At 42.8% G+C, this 19,524-nt stretch overlaps 1 protein-coding gene across 10 annotated transcripts in view; it reads right to left on the bottom strand.

Annotated features, from left to right (window-relative positions):
* Nucleotides 1-19,524, bottom strand: part of LOC108053534 (collagen alpha chain CG42342) — a 73,725-nt gene that overhangs the window by 45,466 nt on the left and 8,735 nt on the right. For all 10 annotated transcript variants that reach the window (XM_044457334.1, XM_044457335.1, XM_044457328.1 and 7 more), the window contains exon 2: nucleotides 15,958-17,130. In XM_044457334.1, the coding sequence (XP_044313269.1) occupies nucleotides 15,958-16,651 (694 nt within the window). In that variant the 5' untranslated portion in view covers nucleotides 16,652-17,130. The remainder of the gene's footprint in view (nucleotides 1-15,957; nucleotides 17,131-19,524) is intronic.

Here is a 19,524-nt window from a genome sequence, read left to right as displayed (position 1 = left end):
GTTTTAGAAATTTGAGTAGTAATTATGAAATTTCATGCTATTGAATACGGGTTGATATTATCTTGATTAATAGCCCCGGTTTTCACGCACCCTAAATTTATGTTATGGTCATAGCTATTATACAACCTTATCTATATTAAGCCGGTAAAATAGAATGGTAGCACTTTTAGGTGATTTCTTATATTTTTGATGTTTTCATTTCAGTTTTGCATCTTTTAAATCTCGTAGAAAGAACTAGTTAAGTTTTAAAGTAGACTTAAAACATTTTGAGTTTGCATACACCCATGCAATAAAATCGGCTTTACATTTTTAATCCATTTTATATTGCAAAAATTGATAGCCTTGAAATTGATTCAGTGAAAAAAGGCAAACTTTCATTATGTTTGAACAGCAAAAATCTGGATGTTCTTTCTAGATTTGTAATCCACATATTTTCGCCTCCCTCCTCCCCCTGACAGAAAATATGATTGACAAAAATATTCACTGAGTAGATACTACTTATATACCAATCGATATTTGCTTCCTTTCTGGATTACACCCTGCAGTCAGACATGCGGAATTCGAAAAACCAAAACCGACACATGTGCCCGTGGGAGGGGGAAGGGAATCGGAGGTCACAAATGGCAAATGTTTGCTGCTAGGCAGCCCGGCTTAGACCTCATAACAATGCAGCTTAATAATACAATAAATGCAATCAAAATAACAATAAAACATGCAGCATTGCCCACAAATGGCAACAAAATAAAAGAGAATGACTGAACCCGGAGCTGAGCCGCCTAAACGGATGAGTGTGTGTGCTTGGGCAGAAATTATGACAATATGCAAACGAGTTTCACAAAGGCGGCGGTAAAAGAGAACAGACAGGAGGCGATGGCGATGGAGGGACACAAATCGCAGACAAAAGGCGAAAGGCGAAGCCACGATAAAAGCGGTGGGCTGGCCGGAAAGGAGCTATGAGGCGCTACCAGGGAACGGCAGATAGTGCACAGAAAAAACAACACTCAAAATCTAGATATTGCCGCCGAAAATGAGAAAAAAGACTAAAGAAATATTGCAAAATTATTATAAATATATACCGGTAACTACCACACCTTTTCTTTTCGATGGCTTGGGATGATACGAAAAGTTAGTTGGCAGAACCACTTACTACAGGAAAAAAGGTCGCAAAAAGCGTTGGCTATCCTTATTTTAAAATATTGTATTTTTCAACAACATATATTTTGAAAAATATTAGACAATAAAAAAAAGAGTTCATATTTTTAGAAAATTTTCTTTAAGTTAAGTAAATAATTTCTTATGAATGGTATATCTAGCTTAGCTTTGATTAAACACGAGTTATATAATTGTGATATTTAACTATAAATTCTTCTAATCATTATCATTTAAACAAAATGATGGTGATGATTTTATTTTTTAAACTAAAATAATTTTGTTAAGATCAGAGACTTTGACGTCGAATATATTAAAGTTGTTCTCTTCATGGGATCGTTTGTTCCAGGAAAATACATTTTCTCAAATATTTGAATTTAGGTGGAGTTTTATTCAAGTGCAAACAATGCAGACGCAGACTGGAGATGCCGGGCGGTCGTCTGCTCACAGCTTAGAGCCGCTGACATGTAAAGAGCATCGACAAAGACTGGCGAAAAAGCCGGGACAGGTAAGCCGGAGGGTTTGGGCGATGAGGGAAATGTGGAGAGCCGGCTTAGCAGGAAAGGCAAACAGAGTTAATGCCTCGCCAAAGCGATTCCGATAGAGATCGAACAAGGTTCTAATAACCATCCGAGGAATAGAGGCCAGATGAGGAGTTGGGCCTGAGGAGCTTGTTACTGGGAACAAGCGGCAATTAGGAGCAGGGCCATGCAGTTTCCAGTGCGAAAACGTGTTTACACGTGGGATTAGTCATGTGATGAGGGTTGCAGCCAGGCAAATATTTTCCGGTCAGTTGCTCAACTGTCAACGGGTCGATTAACTTAACTCTTTTTCAAACTGGATTAAGTTGAACGTGGAATTAAAATAAGTAGACCGTGCAGTCGGTCTTTAAATTACAGGCTTGTCATACAAATTCAGTTTATTTGATATGTGTTTGGCTCCCTCATAATATAATTTGTCTTACCGTGGAAACACACTGGAAAACTTCATTATTTGCTGTTATTTTAATCGAGCTTGTGAGAAATTAAACACACTGTAAGAATATGGATTTAAGGCTGCCAAAGGTGTGACTAATACTTGAAATCTTAATTAACATGTGTATGAATTCCAAAAAGTCAGCTGAAAGATAAAATCCGTTCATATAAATTATATTCAAGATAATCATGTGATGACGGAACAGAATTTCCCACCCAAAACTTCAAAATTCCAGCTAATTATAAATGTTCTTGATCCCTACTTTAAATCTTATAGCTTCTTATAACTGTATTAATCAGCCAGTAGTAGGGTCAACACCCTGCAAGATTTAATCAACTGATATCGATTCTACCCGAACTGTTCTGATTTATCTGCTAATCACGATCGGCCCACGCATAAACATAGTGTTTACTCAATCCCAGAGCTTAGCGGCCACTTGGCAGCTTGCGCAACTCGTTTGCCCCCGGCCAAATACAAATTATCTGGATTTTGAGTGGGTTTGATGCTTGCAAAGCAGCAATAGAGATGCAGATGCTGATGCAGTTGCAGTTGCAGTTTCCGACCAAAGCCGTCGTTGATGTCGATGCTGAGCCGCATCGCAGAGTCTTAAGTCTGAAAAAGGTGCGAGGCTTATGGTGGAAACGTTTTGTTAACAACGGCCTGCCACAAAAGCCAACTGAATGGAGGAGTGAGAAAAATTACAATAAATTATATAAAGTGTTAAATGTGTCTAGCAGCTGGCGGGAGATCAGTGAACTGCTGGGCAACAAAACGTTTTCGAAAGATCGCCCATTTTCGGGACAAACCCTTAAGATTTATGGCGCTTAATCAAGCCGGGCATGTGAATAGGACCCCGAGTAGAGTGGAACCTGCGCTAGCAGCCCCGACCAATTTGTAGTGACAACTTTAAGCCGCATTTCGTAGCGCCATAAAAACGTATCTTTGTATCTGTATCTGAATCTGTAACTCGGCATTCACGGCTCTTCGCTCGGGTTGAAGGTGTTGGAGCATTGACGCCATCGGGGTCTGTTAAACATAATAAATGTGATTCTCAGTGTTTGTTTTCAGGTTCTCGCTTGTCTTTCTCTACTATTTTCCCCTGTTTTTCCCTGTTTTCCTCCGCTCTCCCCTCCAGATGCGTCAGCTCTGTTTTCTTGATAAGGAGGCAATCGTTGTCGTCGTCGTTATGGCTCCATAATCATCGTTGTTGCAGCTCCGTTCTGGTGTTGACTTTAATTGACAACTCTTTGGTGTTGTTGGTACAGTGGGACTAGCCAACTTCGCCCCGCACAGTGGGACGCGGATCAAGATCGCCCGCTCTTTGTTGTTCTTACTGTTTGCATAAACATTTCACTTACACGAAATGCATTTGCTGACGCTTAATGTGTTTAACTATGTAAATGCTGCCCTGTTTATGCCCCGCAAGTGTGCTCAGCTCTTGAGAGATGCTAAAACGCTTCACACAGCCCGCGAGGTGAAAAGGCCAAAAATAAATAAATATGAGAGCGCCATGCATGAGTGCACTGAGCAGAGGTGTTAAGTGAATGGGGCGACCAGCGGCACAAAGAGCGCATCCCATTGACTTGAGCATATTCAAATGGGCCCCACTGTGCCACTCTTCACACTCTTCACTCTTACCACTGTGCAGCTATAAGATGCTCCAGAATGCAGCGGTCGTCTTGCATACGAAATGAGTGGATAACTGGAATCCGAAAGCGATGCGTAGTTATGAATGGTCTACCCGCTGGCAACAACGTCACAATGTCTCCGTCAAGTGGAGCATAGAAAATTTCACACTCAGCGAAAAAATGGGCATTCGATTTGGAATTTTTGTCAAATAAGCTTAAAATTTCATGATTTGATTTTTCTGCTTAATCTAAATATAATGTTTAAATAAGAATGATATACATTTAAGGGTATTTTTTTTTTTAGTCTAAACATTTTAAAACTGAATTAGCTTTTAATTGGATTTTTTAATGAACCTTTAATTTATTATTTATATTATTAGTTAAGATATCATATAGGACACAAATTCCATTTGAATACAAAAAACACATTTTTGGGGTATACCGTAAGTCTTAACCTCGTATCATTTTGGTTTCATATATTTGTTGTCACAGACTTTTGAGTGGTCTTTGTTTAATTTTCCCAGTGTTTCTTTTTCGAGTTTATTAACAAAGCACTATTAAATATGCTCATTGATTTTAGCTGGAATTCAGTTTAAGGCGATTTAAATATGATTTCTTTTTTTTTGCTGTGCAAGACCCAAGCCTCAAGACCCGCCGCTTAAAGCTGATTAAATTTGTAAGCTGCTCCAGGGACTGGTTGACAAACTGGTCGTATTATCGATGGTTACTACAGCAGCGGTCGAGGGACCCAAAAACCTCAGACCGCACTACCTCCGCCGACCCACCTTGCAATAGCGTTGCGCATGCGTTCTGCGTCGACCATGTACGTCTGTCGCCCAAAATGCAATTCCAATGAAATTGACGTGACATCGGCCGACGAAGATGAGTGTGACAAAAGGCCAGACAGGCGGACGCGAAACCGCAAAGCCCCAGCAAAGGCAACGACTCTGCCCGAGCCTTACCAAACCAACCGGCCCAAAAAGCCAGAAGCCCAGTCGCAGTTTTAGCCGCAGTCACTGTCGCAGTCACCGCTAGGCAAATGAAATGAAAACAAGAATGCTTGGTTTGATTTATCCAAGTCGAGGCAATAAATACCCTGACCGTATGTTTCCTAGTATTTCATTATAAAATAGTAAACTGCATTTTAACTTCAAGTGTACTTACTAATCGGGGCATACAAATGTTTTGTATCACGTTAACCTCTTAACCTCTTTAAATTCGTTTGCTAATTATTCCATTAATAGTTGAGTGGGGGGTAAATGCTACCACCAAAACTTATATTCTAACCTTCTTAAATATGCAGCTGAAGTTTGAGAACTTGGAAAACTGTTTGCTTATTCAACTAGTCGGCTATAAAATCTTTGAAAATGTATAATAATTCATTATGTCTAATTCTCAACTGTTTTTTTTTTAAATTTGATGCTAGCGATTTCTTTGGCATAACAAATAAATTTAAGCTTTACTGTAGTCAGCTTTTTATTTTCACTTACAAATTTAGGGTCTTACATTTATTTCCTACTACATTTCTGGATTCCATTTGTAGAAAATCAAATCAACTCCTCCACTCCCGTGTTAAAGGGTATTACTGTACGGTGGTCACCGCAGACACGGATGACAGAGTCCCCAGCGACTAGTGGCAGCAACGAGCATGTCAAAAGGTGTTGTCCGCCATGCACTTGAAAAACGTGTTGCTGCAGTTGTTTCTGCTGTTGCTGTTGGTAATTTGAATGGCGAAATGGCGATGCCGATCGGCCTACGTACACACTGCACTCGCAACTGAGGTGTGAGTCCATGGAAAAGAGCTTAAGCGAGTGGGCAACGCGGGCTGAGTGCGAAAGAAAGGCGTCAGTGATTGGTAAACAGGCGACAACCGACAAACGACATGCGACAACAGCAACATGGCAACAGCGACGGCAACCGAGGCGCACTTTGATTAGATTTAGGAACGCTTTGGAAGCGCTCCAATTGTGCGGCAGAGGCAGAGGCCGCGGATGCGGTGGTCTAACCGCGTTGCATGCCTGGCAGAAACGCGTTTTGGGCCAAAATGCAAATGCGACTGCGAGGGCCCAGACAAGGCGCGCCAGCTAGACAGTCAAAAAGGAAAAACCCACAGAACCAAGCTCGACTTAATTGCACAGCCGGCGAAGAGGGCGCGGCAGTGGGAAATGGATGGGCCAACACTTTGACAAACGGCGACACTTTTGATTGAGTTTTGGCACGAATCCTTCGGCCGGGAAGCGATGACAAAAGAACCCCCCCAAAGGTAATTGTTGCCACTCCATTAGAAAATCCGAAAAGGGTTGAAGTGCGATTGGAAAACGGTCGCTTTGATGCGGTTCACCCAGGCGAAAGAGGCAGCAGATAATTGAGTTTCCCATCGATTCGATTCCAGCAGCAAAGTCTTATTTCTCTGCTTTCACCCCAGAAATTAGATCCCACCGGGGTCTTATCTGGCCGAGATTGCCCGGATCGAATTTCAATTGAAGCCAAAGCAACCATAAAAATTTGAGATAAAGGACCGGGACACCTTGGGAGTTAGGTTCCCAGCATATGCAAAAACCTCGTCCCCGTAGCTCCCTATTTATAGACCATAATTTATCAACATCAACTGCAAGAAACCAGTTCGCCTTGTCCACTGCGGTGCAGTACAGCTCCTTTCGGCTGTCACCCTATTCCAGAGTCCAATCCCCATCCCTTCGCCGATGGCCAATTACTCATGCCCTGGCCATCACCATCACCATCACGCACAGTAGCATTGAAATGGTTATTGACTTGAGCTCCCCACTCCAAATCGCCGGGGAATCGATGCCCAGCCAATGCTCTGCGCACAGAAATTTTATTGAATTTTCTGGGAAAAGATGTAAAAATTCAAGAACAGAGGAAATTTAATTATAACCAACAAGCAATCGAGCATAAACAAGGAAGGCGAACCCCAGCCGAGCGAGTTTCTTTTCTCTAACGATTAATATATATATAGGTTTTTGTGTTGGCCATTCGACAATGATCGATTGTGATTTGTAAGAATGTCGACGCCGTCAAATCGGTCTGAGCAATTAATTTCTAAGCAGGCGATTCACCAAAGAAGAAAAGCCAAGCCAACCAGTGTCCGAAAAGAAGCCCAGAGAAAACGTCTGAAATGGATATGGATGACTGAGAAGCGGTCAAGATTGATTTTGGCTTTCGCTGGGACTGTTGGAAGGAGGAGAGGGGGTCATTACAAGCAGATTGTGTTACCAGATTGTAAAACACTCCAAATGGGCCAGCAAAGGCAAACGACTTGCCGGCGACCCCGTGACATTGATGGGGGTTTTGATTTTCCTTTTCATTTCTCATCTGATTGAAACATTAAAAATATCAAAACGAACGACAACATCGCAGATAAACGAGACGAGGCCAATGCGGCGTGGAAATCTCTTGCGGCCTAATGAGCCGTACTTGGCCCTCGCCATGGGGCGTATGAGTGATATTTTGCGCTTCGACGGGCATAAAAAAAAAGGAAAATGATGACATTTTCGGCTTTTATGCATACAGCTCGGTTCATTTGCATAAATAGTCGAAAATTGAAAATGAATAACTCGGTTGCTGGCTGTCTGGGAAAAATGTTAATGAATGCCGCATAAAAGGCAACAAAATTATTTAGCCATAAAATCCACAGGGACAACACATGAAATTCGGGGTGTGCCTATCATTATTTGGGTGGCATATTCAAATTTCAAATGATGCAATAAACTTTCCGTTTAACATTATTGCCAGCGGATTTTCAGTCGATTTAAGCGCGGAACCAAATGCCAAACAAAAAAATGCCTGATAAATTGAGGGAAATTCTATTTATAAACGTAATTGCTAATCCCGAACTGAAAACATAATCCACCCACTTGGCCACGCGAACTTGAAGAGTGAAGATTGCCAGCCCGAAACCGTCATATATCATCTTTATCGGCGCCCCGCCCACTTTCTGACCCGATTTTCCGGCTCCACCTCGGGCGGAAGCCGGGGCTTCATCAACAGCGGCAGCAGCGGGCAAGAAAAAGGAAAAGCGGAAAAACGTAAACAAAGACAAAGCCAGAGCAGACAATGGCAGTGGGAAAAACAAATGAAGGCAGACTATTTGTCAACGCGAATGAAGCCATTTATTATCCATCATAAAACTTGTATTTATCGCTAAATGTGAGGACTGAGGACATGTCACTGCAGTGGAATGTCCCAGCAAATCCTGGGCGACGAATAGTGCCACTTCCCCGTCCCCCCGTGTATGTTTGTATTGTGGATAGTCAGTCGAGCAAACAAAGAGATGGCTTAAATAAACGGTGGCCAGAGGAGGTTGGCTGCCGGAACAGAGGCAGCATCACGCAGGCAGTGTCAAGGCAATAAATCATAAAGCAGCCACAGCCACTGTCCCAATCCCCAGTCCCCAGTCCCCATTCTCCAGTCTTCCAGCGTGGAGTTTTTGCCATCGGACTCTGCGTACGTGAGTTTGGGCTGAAATTGGAGCATGTGCGTCGTCATCGCTGTTGTCGTTGTCGCCGTACTCGCTGAATTGCCGCTGAAAATCACGTAAATGTATAAAAATGAAATCTGTCTGCCGGTCCGGGTGCTCCACTGTATCGCTGGCGAGCCAAAAGTCGAATAAATTTCAGATTGCCGCTGAAATATTTACGCAGCAGCTCTCAATTGGGTTTCAGGAATGGGTTTTCGGCGGCGGCAGCAAGGCAGCAAGGAAAATCCAAGCATATGCGGCTAATAAACCAAACCAAACCAAACTGAATTGAAGCCAAAAGCAATGAGCACACTTGCCGATCCGGTCGCAGCTGCAGAGGCATACAACCTATATTTCGGTGGAAGTATCTATATCTGTGTCCCGGTATCTCTACCTGAACCCTCAGCATTTTGGATGGTTGATTGAACTCCATCATCACACACAGACTCGCACACAGATAGATGGCAGGAAGACAGACAAGGACATGGACTGTCAGATTGGACGGCGCTGGGATTCCACTTGATTGATGATATATCCCAGCAGCCTCGCCCCTCGAATCGCTCTTTTTCCGAAGTTTTCTTAGCTAATTAGCAAGTTATTTTTTGGCCAACAGCTAACGGTGTTGCAGCCAACGCAAAAAAGTCGCCGAATGACTGGCAGTGGCAGCTTTACTCGAAGACTAATTTGCGTTGCTAAAAGTGGCTTGCTAATGGGAAAATTAGAGTGTGGATATTGACAATTAGTGAGGAAATTTAAGCTAAGTGGTTGGATAATGAAAAACCTCATGGTTGTTTGTGATACTTGTGTGTGCTTTTACTGAATTACATGGTAAATTATCTTAATTTTCCATCCACACATTCCCATTTTATAAATTAGTTTATCGCCTCGTTAATTAAGTTATGACCAATTTGAAAATAGACAGAAAAAGTCTCAAATAAATTAATTCGTTTTCAAATGTATAATTTCCTCTGACAGATGTGGGGCAAATGCCCACAGTGTGTTTAAAAGCCATAAAATTGATATGGGGATAATCCAACTCCGAATCGTATTTTAATTTTGGTAAAAAATGTCAGTGCTGAAAGCTTCTTAAGGTACGACATAGTTATCTTATTCATTTTGCAACCGAACAATTTTTTGAATAGTATTAATAAAGTGTAGTCTAAGTATATTAATTTTAGAACCTTAAAAAACTACCGTGTAAAATTATTATTCTATGCTGCTTTTTATACCCTTGCAGAGGGTATTATAATTTTGGTCAAAAGTGTGCAACGCAGTGAAGGAGACATCTCCGACCCTATAAAGTATATATATTCGTGATCAGGATCACCTCCTGAGTTGATATAGCCATGTCCGTCTGTCCGTCTGTCCGTCTGTCTGTCCGTCTGTCTGTCCGTCTGTCTGTCCGTCTGTCTGTTTCTACGCGAACTAGTCTCTCAGTTTTAAAGATATCGAATTGAAACTTTGCACACAACCTTCTTTCCTTTGCACGCAGTATATAAGTCGGAACGGCCGGGATCGGCCGACTATATCCTATAGCTGCCATATAACTGATTGATCGGAAATGCAATAACTTTGGTGTTTGTAAAGTTAGGAAGTTGGGATTTTCTATGGGTTTTATATTTGGCCAATCAATCTGACCTACCAAATTTCATAAGGATCGGCCGACTATATCCTATAGCCGCCATATAACTGATTGATCGGAAATGCCATAACTTTGGTGTTTGTAAAGTTAGGAAGTTGGGATTTTCTATGGGTTTTATATTTGGCCAATCAATCTGACCTACCAAATTTCATAAGGATCGGCCGACTATATCTTATAGCTGCCATATAACTGAACGATTGGAAATGTTATAACTTTGGTGTTTTTAAAGTTAGAAAGTTGGGACTTTTTATGAGTATTAAGAATGCATCATATGAATAATTTTGGAGAATATAATTTACAGAATATTCTGCAAGGGTATATCAACTTCGGCTCCGCCCGAAGTTAGCTTTCCTTTCTTGTTAAAAATGCAGCAGCCATTTACCAATTTTGTTGTCCAGAAACAAAAAAACAACAAAGTGTAAAACATGTTATATTAAATCCAATAAAAATCACTCTTTAACTCTTCCCCACAGGTGGATTGGCTTTTCATAATTTAACGTCAATTTCCACACTCTTTTACATCCCATTGGACACTGCCTCCAATTGCAATATTCCCAGTCGCGTTCGCCATAAAAATATAACTTTCGAGCGCTCTTGAATTTAAATGAACTCAGCCAGCTAACAGGCTTAAAAGATTCCATTCAGACAAATTACATTTTTGGGCTCATTAAAATGATCTCAGTACCGTGGAAAAAATAGCTTTACGTGCCAAAAATAAAAGTCAGAGGCACACACACACGTCCTCGTAAATCTGCAACGCAATCAGATGAAATTTATGAAATTCCTTTTTCTGGGTAATTCATTCCTGGTCTTTCTTTTTGTGTGTTGTGTGGTTTTGCCAATGAATTTACTTTGCTTTTGCCTTACTTTATTTCTCTTTTAGTTTGTTCGCCTGGGCTCTGGTGATATTTTTAATAGCATTTTTTCCCCACCAAGGAATGCCGAGCAACGCACATCGATGAGATGGCTGGAACCGCAAATAAAACAAAGTGGAGGAGCTGGGCGCGGAGGGGGCGTGTCAGCATGGCACACGACAAATAAATTTGTCAACAAATGTGGCATCCGCTGGCCAGCGTTGTTGTAGTTGTGTGTGTGTGGGTGTTCGGGCGTTTGGGCGGGGAAACAACAAACCATATCCGCCACCAGTGGACACAGATCCTTTGGATGGGGCAGGAGTAATGATGACAGTTGCGCATTAATTTTTTCTCACTAATTAATAAATGTTGCTGTTGTTGGCGCTGGTTTCGGTTGCTGTTGTTTCTGATATCTTTTGTGCAGCGAAATGGTTTATTGGCCTATTAGCGCAGCATTTAAATGGCAATCAAGGCGTGGTGGCACACGCAGGTAAGCCAAAAGTCACGCAAAGTCACAAATTACCAGCCAGCCGGCCAGCCAGAGGAGCAACAAACAAAGCAAACACAATCGCAAACACAACTAACGACCGGCAGGCCAAGGAAGGAACACAAGCCAAAATGTCCCTGCAAATTGAAAACGAAAACGAAGGAAATCAATTGATGTGCAGCGACAATCGATACTGGACGAAACCCATTCAAGGTGTGGTGCGGTGGTTCGGTGGTTCGGTGACTCGGTGGTCCGAAAACCACACAAGCCTCTGTGGGCACGCTCGAAGGACCAAGCAATGGGTGGTTTTGTCACTCTGCCGCTTCGACACGCCCTAAACAACCACAACCAAATGTGCAGAGAAAAAATGAGACACAACTTGACTTCATAAAAAATCGCACTACTTATGAAATAAAGAACTGCTCCTTAAAGCTTATTTTTCTTCATACCCATCAGCAATAAGAGATATTTGCTTTCCAGAATTTTGTGTTTTTGCTATCATTTTATATTAACAATAATAGCTTTGTTTAAGTTAGTATAATTTCTATGAAAAATTATGATTTTTATTTAAATCATTACACTCCATTTGCGTTTTAGCCGCTGTTGGAAACTATTAACACTTCCCAAGTTCACTAGATAGAACCGAGAAGACTTCTGATTTAAATGCAAACAATATATGCATTGTTGATAAAATTTTATAATTTAATTTACTTTTACATAATCTAAAGATGTTATCAAACATTTCACACTCTTTTAGCTTAACACACTTCATATGTCTTTAGTAAGTCTTTTTCTAGGCACAGTTTTGTTTGTGCCTGCAAACCATGATTTATCATTTAATATCTTTTTTTTCTGTGCACTGACAGCCAAAAAAAGGCGATGAGGGGTTGGCAGGTGCTACAATACGGCATATGCAGAGAAAGGCCGAGAATCCGGAAAGCATAGCTGATATATGGAGTATATCCACTCGGTGCTATACTCGGCAACGTGATTGAAATTTATGACTGGCAAATAAACGCAACAGACACACAGGGGATGTTGCTGCCGAGTTGCTACCCCGAATCGTGAGTTGAATTCCAGGAGAACAAACTCGTCCTTCCCTTTTTGTGGCCGTCTGGGGTCCTGTGAGAAATTGCAGTGAATAAAAAGCACTTGTACGCATTAAAACCTAATTGGGAATTTCCATAGTTCATATGCCATTTTCCTAACTGCTGCTCTGAGTGAGTGCTACGTGTGAGCGACTGTTTCTGGCTGAGTTTGTGTTTCAGAGTCCTCGACTATCTGGATGTGTCTCTGTGGCATGTTCTACATATTTTGGCTTTGCAAAATGTCACACGCAGCCAACGATGTCGCTGCCCCAGCTGCTAAAGTGGATTTTGCGCTCGGCTATGATAAATTGAGGGTTTTCAGCTGGACAACGAGAGTGGCAGCATACTGAACCGGACCGTAGACCGGTGTATCGTTACCTAAACTCCGATGCTTCAACCCTTAACCCCCGGAACCCGGAGCACGAAGCACGAAGCACGGAGTCCGGTGCTCATCCCCATCCCTTCCAAGCGGATGCAACAGCAGTTTTTGGAGTGGGAAGCGAGCTGAGGATGCGAGTAGATGAGAAGTGGCCAAATGTCATTTGCAGTCTGACAAGCCCAGCCAGCCATGTCCCTGTGTGTTTGTGGCTGCACCATGGGACCCTCATAAATTTTGAATGGTAAAATTTAGAATGCTCATAAAAAATTAAATGTGCAAGGCAGGCAACTTTAAGTTGGCTTCGCTGCAGCTCCCACAGGAAAATCACATCCCTCTGGGAAATAAATGTTAATGCTATCTAGTTAATCAATTGAATTAGCTATTTAAAGTAGACTATGAAACGAAATTAGCTTTAAGCTGGCTCTGTTACATTCTTTAATGGCATTCATATTCACAGCGAAATAAATATTGTTGTTAACTCATTTGTAGCTCTTTAACACACATTTATACAAAGCCTCCTAATTTATTCAAACTCCTATCTTTGTTATTAATGCAATTTAAATCGATACAAATTTGGCTGCCATACCCTAAATGTTTTATCAAATTAAAAAAAAATGTTTGCATTTAAAATGCATATGTAAAGTAGATTCGCAGTTTTCATGCATTAAGTGCATTGTTAAAAAAGTATAAGGATTGTAAAGCATTTTAATACACATTTATATTCGCCTACCAATTTAAATTGTTATTTTCATTTTTATGCAATTTAAATTGATACATATTACTATTTCATAATTAAATACTCATTTAAAGCCCATAAAGCTCTTGAGAGAACTTCTATGAATTGTGTGATAAGTGCACCGTACCACTGTTCACTACTTTCCGTTTCGCTTACCAAAATGTGGGATTGCTTTTAATGCTCCCTCCAATGCCATGGCACTCCGCTCGAAACTGCTGTCGCACTAATTTTATCAATTTTCCTGCAAAGCTGAGGGAAAACGTCGATAAAACCCAAAACTAATCGACTTAATCGGAATGCGGCAGTCCCTTGCTTTATCCCTTTGCCAGCTACTGCAATGTCCTTGACGTGAACTTCGCAGCCAATCGAGATCCTGAATGGAAGATTGGAAGGGGGCGGAGCAGGGGTGGCATGAAAAATTTGTAGCCGTAGCCTGCATATATGCAGGGAAGGAACTTGGCTTAACCGATGATGACTTTGCCGCATCGACTACGCCTCAGATAAGCAAGTGACAAGTCCTTCGGCCGCCCCCGCAGCTGCTTTGATTTATTGTGCGGGGCTTAGAGTTGTGAAAAGGCTGTGTCCTGGCGCCTGGCACGCGCATATCAAGGATCCTTCGGGGACAACCACTGCGGGGGGGTGGGGGGTGTGGAGTGTCTCTTTGAGTGGGAGAAATTTATTTATATGCAGTGACTTTGAAAAGAAACTTCGACCGTTGCCAGGCGGGCGAAACTTTCGACCTGCGAGCGCATCGATTATAAAACTTTTTGTCCTATCTCGTCTGCAGCTTCCTTCGCTGGAATTGGCAAAGTTGTTAAATAATTGCGCCGAGCGTTTACTGGGCCCTGCTGCCCGGTCCACGGTGCGTATGCGTCATATGCTCAATGCATGGCAGCCGGAATCAGCGGGATTAGCCGCAAAGTTTGTCCGGCAGCTTAGCGGGTGAGTTAATTGTGCGAATGTCAAGACAAATTGCGTTAATACGAGGCAAGCGGTGGCAGGCAGCATGGGAAAGGAAACTCCTTGTTTCACAACTCCCATTGGCAAAAGGTCAGGGGCGAAAGAGAGCTTCTGCAGCCGCGTGAGTGTCGCAAAAGTTTTCAAAAAGTATTTTAAGCGAAATTTATGCAAACCACAAGGCAAACTGGCAGCCGAGTGCTTATTTATGCAAGTGTGTGTCAGTGTGTGTGTGTGTATGTGCGAGTGTGTGCCGGGGAGTGCTCGTGCTCTGCTAATCCCAGAGTAATCAAAGTTTCCGTAATGTCACCAGAGACAGGCAGCCAAAGGAAAATGGTGGGGAAAACCAAGCCAGAAAAATTGGGAAAAACTCAATGAGGGCGTGGTGGCCAACCCGCCTCAGCCACGATTTTCCTTTTCCCCTCCTACATATATATACGTCTTTCGGGCGGTTGGGAAAACACTTTTCCAATTAATGAAATCTCTAAACTGCCATAAATTTGGGCCCGGACGCAAATAATTAAATTTCGTGGCCCACACGCAACGCTTACACACACACAATAGGGCCACACAGACGGCCACAACGACTTGTTGACTTATGGGTGTATGGGTGTAGCTGCGAGAGTGTGCGTGTGTGCGGCTGCGTCTGACATTTCTGACCAATTGCGCGCTGACCGCAAATGTAGGCGGTTCATGGCCAACATTGTGGCTGTCAAATTGACAAGATATCCCAATATGAGGGAAAGGAAATCGCTCGTCCTTTATTAAAGAGGAAAAACATTTCGGGTTCGATAAACGCTTGCAGAAATTAGGCTTCGGTTAACCAAACATCAAATTCACAAAGGGAGTTGTCATTCTTGATTAGGATTGACATCGGGTCTCAGTCCCATAAAATCTGGACAGTCTAATTATAATGTAGCCATCATTTAGCCTACCTTGCATGGATAGACAATTACTTCGATTTATTATGGTAAATATATTAAATTTCATTTGTTTTTCTCCTTGCCAAAGTGCTGTAGGCATTTTGTTTTCCATTTAAGTAGCAAAGACGTTTACAAATCATTTTAATATTTTCTTGTTGATGAAGCTCAACATTATATATCCGTTTAGAAATTCCATAAATTGTTAACATTTCTAGACTTAAATTTGTGCAAATTGTAAAAATGTAAAATAAGAATTAAATTCAATTTAAAAATGTACAAAATTAGCTACCTTCTATTCTATAAAATGTTTCAATAAAATGTTAGATTACGTTGCAAGTTTTTTGGCATCAGACTTTTAATAAGATTAAACATTTCTTAAGGAAAAGAGAAAAGATATTTAAACATTATATAGAACTGCTATGAGAGTATTTTAGTTGAGGTCTAATATTGACGCTGACAAAACTGCACGAAAACAAAAATACATCATACAAAATATATGTATGTTTATGGTATTAAATACCAAAAGTGTGGTTCCCTTTTTTCTTTCTGTTGAATATCTTTTTTACAATTTTATCATTGTAAATTAAGCGTCTTATGCCCAGACGGGTAAAGTTAACATATATTGTATTCACCGCTCAAGGTATATTTGAATTGAAACTCACCTGCTTGACACTGACACTGGCCGCCACCGGATCCTCCTTCGCCGCTGGCTGCCGCTGCCGCCGCCTCGGCCGCCTGGCGTCGCTGCTGGCGCCTCGTGAGCTGGAGGTGCGAGACGTCGCGGCGCAGGCGGTGCAGCTCCCGCCGCACGTGCAACGCGAGGTGCTGGCTGCCGTTGTTGCTGCCGCTGTCGCTGGGAGTGCTGGCCAGGATCTGCGTCTGGTCGGCGGGCCAGTGGAGCAGCTGCTGCTGCTCCAGCCGCAGCTCCAGCTCCACGATGCGGGCGTCCAGCTGCTGGAGGCGCTGCATCCGCTGCTCCAGCCGCGTCTGCCGCACGTTGCCGTACAACGCGAAGCTGAAGGCGCACAGGCACAGCACGTAGCTGGCCACGTGCAGCAGGGATAGGAATCGGACAGTGGGGCGAGGTCGCTCCTTGGCACCGATGCTGCTGCTGATGGGGGGCTGACAGGGGGGCGGGGCCAGGCGACTAGCTGCTGCTGCTGCTGTTGCTGCTGCGGAGGAGTCCGCTGGATTGTGGCCCAGCAGCAGGCTCTGCTGCGGGGTTTCCACTGCTGCTGGGGATTGGGATTCCCCTCCCGCTCCCGATCCCGATTCCAATCCCAATGGCTCCGATTGTGAAATGTCCTGGGGCATTGTCCTTGGACTGCCGCTGGGCGGCGCTTTGTGCTTGCGCATTCTGCTGCGTCTTAGATGGAAGGCTCTCTACGAACGAAAAACTCGCGTATGTTGCTGTCACTTGAAGTGTCCTTGTGTCCTTGTGGCATCACAGAAAAAGCACAGCGAAGACACATATGCTGCACCGCAGTGTTTGCTCGCTTTTTCGTATTCCTCGTTGTTTTTTCTTTGTGCTTGTGTCCTTTTTTTGGGCAAGGCCTTCGAGTGATTTTCTATTCTTCGACTGCGGTAGTTGGCCAGCACATTGCGCCCCGTTGCTGCAGTTTTCCGGGGGCCATGGAACGGAAAAACAACGTTAAACTTTTGCTGCTCGTGGCACTCGAGCGGGAAGTCCTCGTCCTCTCTTTGTTTTTGTCCTGTCAATCGCTGCAGTGGCAGCTGCTCCTGCTAGTCGTTGACAAGTCCTGTTCCTTGGTTCGCACTTGTGCTTTCAGGGCTCTTCACATTGCAACTTATTTAGCTCTGCGTTCACTTTTCAACTGCAACGACACAGAGAGAGAAGAAAAGTGAAAAATAAAGTTGGGCGAAACTTTTGCTAAAGGGTGCCACTGCTGTTCGTATATATTTTCCCCATGAATTATGTGCAAACTGGACCGTCGGCGGTGTCGCCACATTTTCAATAATCAGCCGGGCTCGGCGGCCGGATGATGTGCCGCCGCCGAAGACTCGGCTTCAAAGTTCAGCCAGGCGTGCTCAACCCGCAGCCAAGGCAACTGGGCTGAGCACCGAGCACCGAGCACCTCGCAAGAATCGGGCAACCGAAACTTTTTCGCACAAAACTTTTTTCTAGCTCAAGTAGCAGTCGCAGTCACTGACAAAAAAAAAGTATAAAAAAAAGAAAAAATACGCAAAAAAAAATAAGAAACAAATAAAAAACATCTAAAGAGCAGCAACAAGACGGGGGAAAGGCATTTGACCCATGGACTTGTCGTGTCAAAAACATTTGTTGCCTTCAACTCTGCCCCACATGCCACCGCCAGAATAATGCGAGGAATGGGGGCGTTTGGCAATACAAAAGTCATAAAGTGGAAATTATAGCGATGGGGAAAGATGGAGGGTAAGACAACGAAACTGTAATGCCCTTCAGAGAAATGAAATGAGCTCGAGAACTTTTTACAAGTTTCCCAGAAAAAAAACAACAGCTTTAAAAGTACCCAAAAGTTGACCAATATGGGAACCCTTGGCAGAAGTTGTTGAACAAGTTTTAAACTATTACTCAAGTATAATTAAAAGGATTGCTTAATAATTCATAAGTGGAATTAGAAGGGGGACGTCGCATTTATAAACTATGGTCACTTTCAATTAAATATACTATCTAAAACTCTTAATGGCTTTTCCTAATACTTTGAGCTAAATATTCAAAAGATAATAAAACTAAATTATTTTTTAATTATTTAAAATTAATATTTTAAAACCTTTACTCTTTTTGCTATTGATTTTGAATCCAATTAAGTGCCAAATATTCATTTTTTGGTGTTAAGTCAAGAGTGTTTCAATTTGCTGATTCATTATGCGGCCTAAATTGCTGATTAAACATTACCACACGCACACAAGCCAATCTATCGCATATATAGATTTATACATCTAATATTACTTATTTTCGGTGCGTTGGCATTGCGCAATCATGCGCCTAACAACCAAAACAACAATAAGAGGAGCCCCAATAAAACTCAAAAAAGCATCGCGCCATTGAAAAGCCCCCCCCCCCCAAAACCACCAAAACGCAGGAGCCGCAACCGCAAAAAGCGAAAATTGCGCCAAACCCGAAAAAAGCATAAAAGTCAAAAGGCCAATATCAAACGGAAGCAGCATAAGCATCGGCATCGGGCCGAAAACAACAATGGAGGCCACCGCCTCACCCCTTGATTCCAAGTCAATGGAATGTTTGGAACACCCTAATAAAACTAATTGAAAGTCTTGTGCGCTCTGGAGCCAATAATGGCAAATGAAGACGATGATGATGATGATGGGCATGCCGATGATGACGCCGATGTCGGGGCAACAATAACAAATGCAAGGAGGTGGAGAAGCTTTTAATTTAACAAATAAGAGCATGTATGGGGAGCGGAGGTTCGTTCACTGAGTTTTGAGCTGACACTGCAATTGGCTGGCTACCAACGAACACCCGATTCCCGATTCCCATTCCCCGGCATATCGATTTCGATTTTACACAATGTAGCTGGCAAAGGTTAATGCTATTCCGGTGGTCTGGGGACAGCTAACTCAATATAAAATAAATTGATTTCAAATTTCGAGGAGCGCTTGGAGCGCAGCTTTTGTCAATTACATGGGGAGTCGGAGTCCAAAGAATCGACTCGGTCAAGCAGCGCTACAAAGTATGCTATGAATTTGTTCGCCTTTCCATCCCAAATTGAATTAAACCGGTGTGTGTGTGTGGGTGTGGGAGTTTGTGTGTGCGGCCACTTAGCACACACATCGATAGGCGTATATGTGTGTGTGGGTGGGTGAGTGCGTCCAGCTGGCAATTGAAAAATTTGATTTGGAATTGAAATGCAAATCAAGCCAGAATTGAATGGCATTAGCCGGACGCCGAAAACGGAATGGAATCCTGCCCAAGAGGCAAAAGCTTTCTAAGCCATCCAACAATGTAGAGTTAAGTGCCACACGTACATGTGTGTGTGTGTGTGTGGCCCTTAGTCTGTATGGGTGTGCACACTCGTGTGTGTATTGGTGGGCGGTCGGGTTACAGTCAATGGCTGTAAAAAGCTCAATTGCAATGCATTCAAAGGGATTATTGTCCTTATTTATTTTGCTAAATTTATTCGTTACGCACAAATGCGCAAACCAAACCCAAATAACCCGAATAAGAACATGGCCACGGGTCCGGTCGTGGCAAATAAAAACAAGAACAT

Source organism: Drosophila rhopaloa, unplaced genomic scaffold (genome assembly GCF_018152115.1).
Source record: "Drosophila rhopaloa isolate 14029-0021.01 unplaced genomic scaffold, ASM1815211v1 contig_155, whole genome shotgun sequence".
NCBI lineage: Eukaryota > Metazoa > Arthropoda > Insecta > Diptera > Drosophilidae > Drosophila > Drosophila rhopaloa.
Note: the sequence above shows the minus strand (reverse complement) of the source record. Positions and strands in the feature narration are given on the sequence as shown.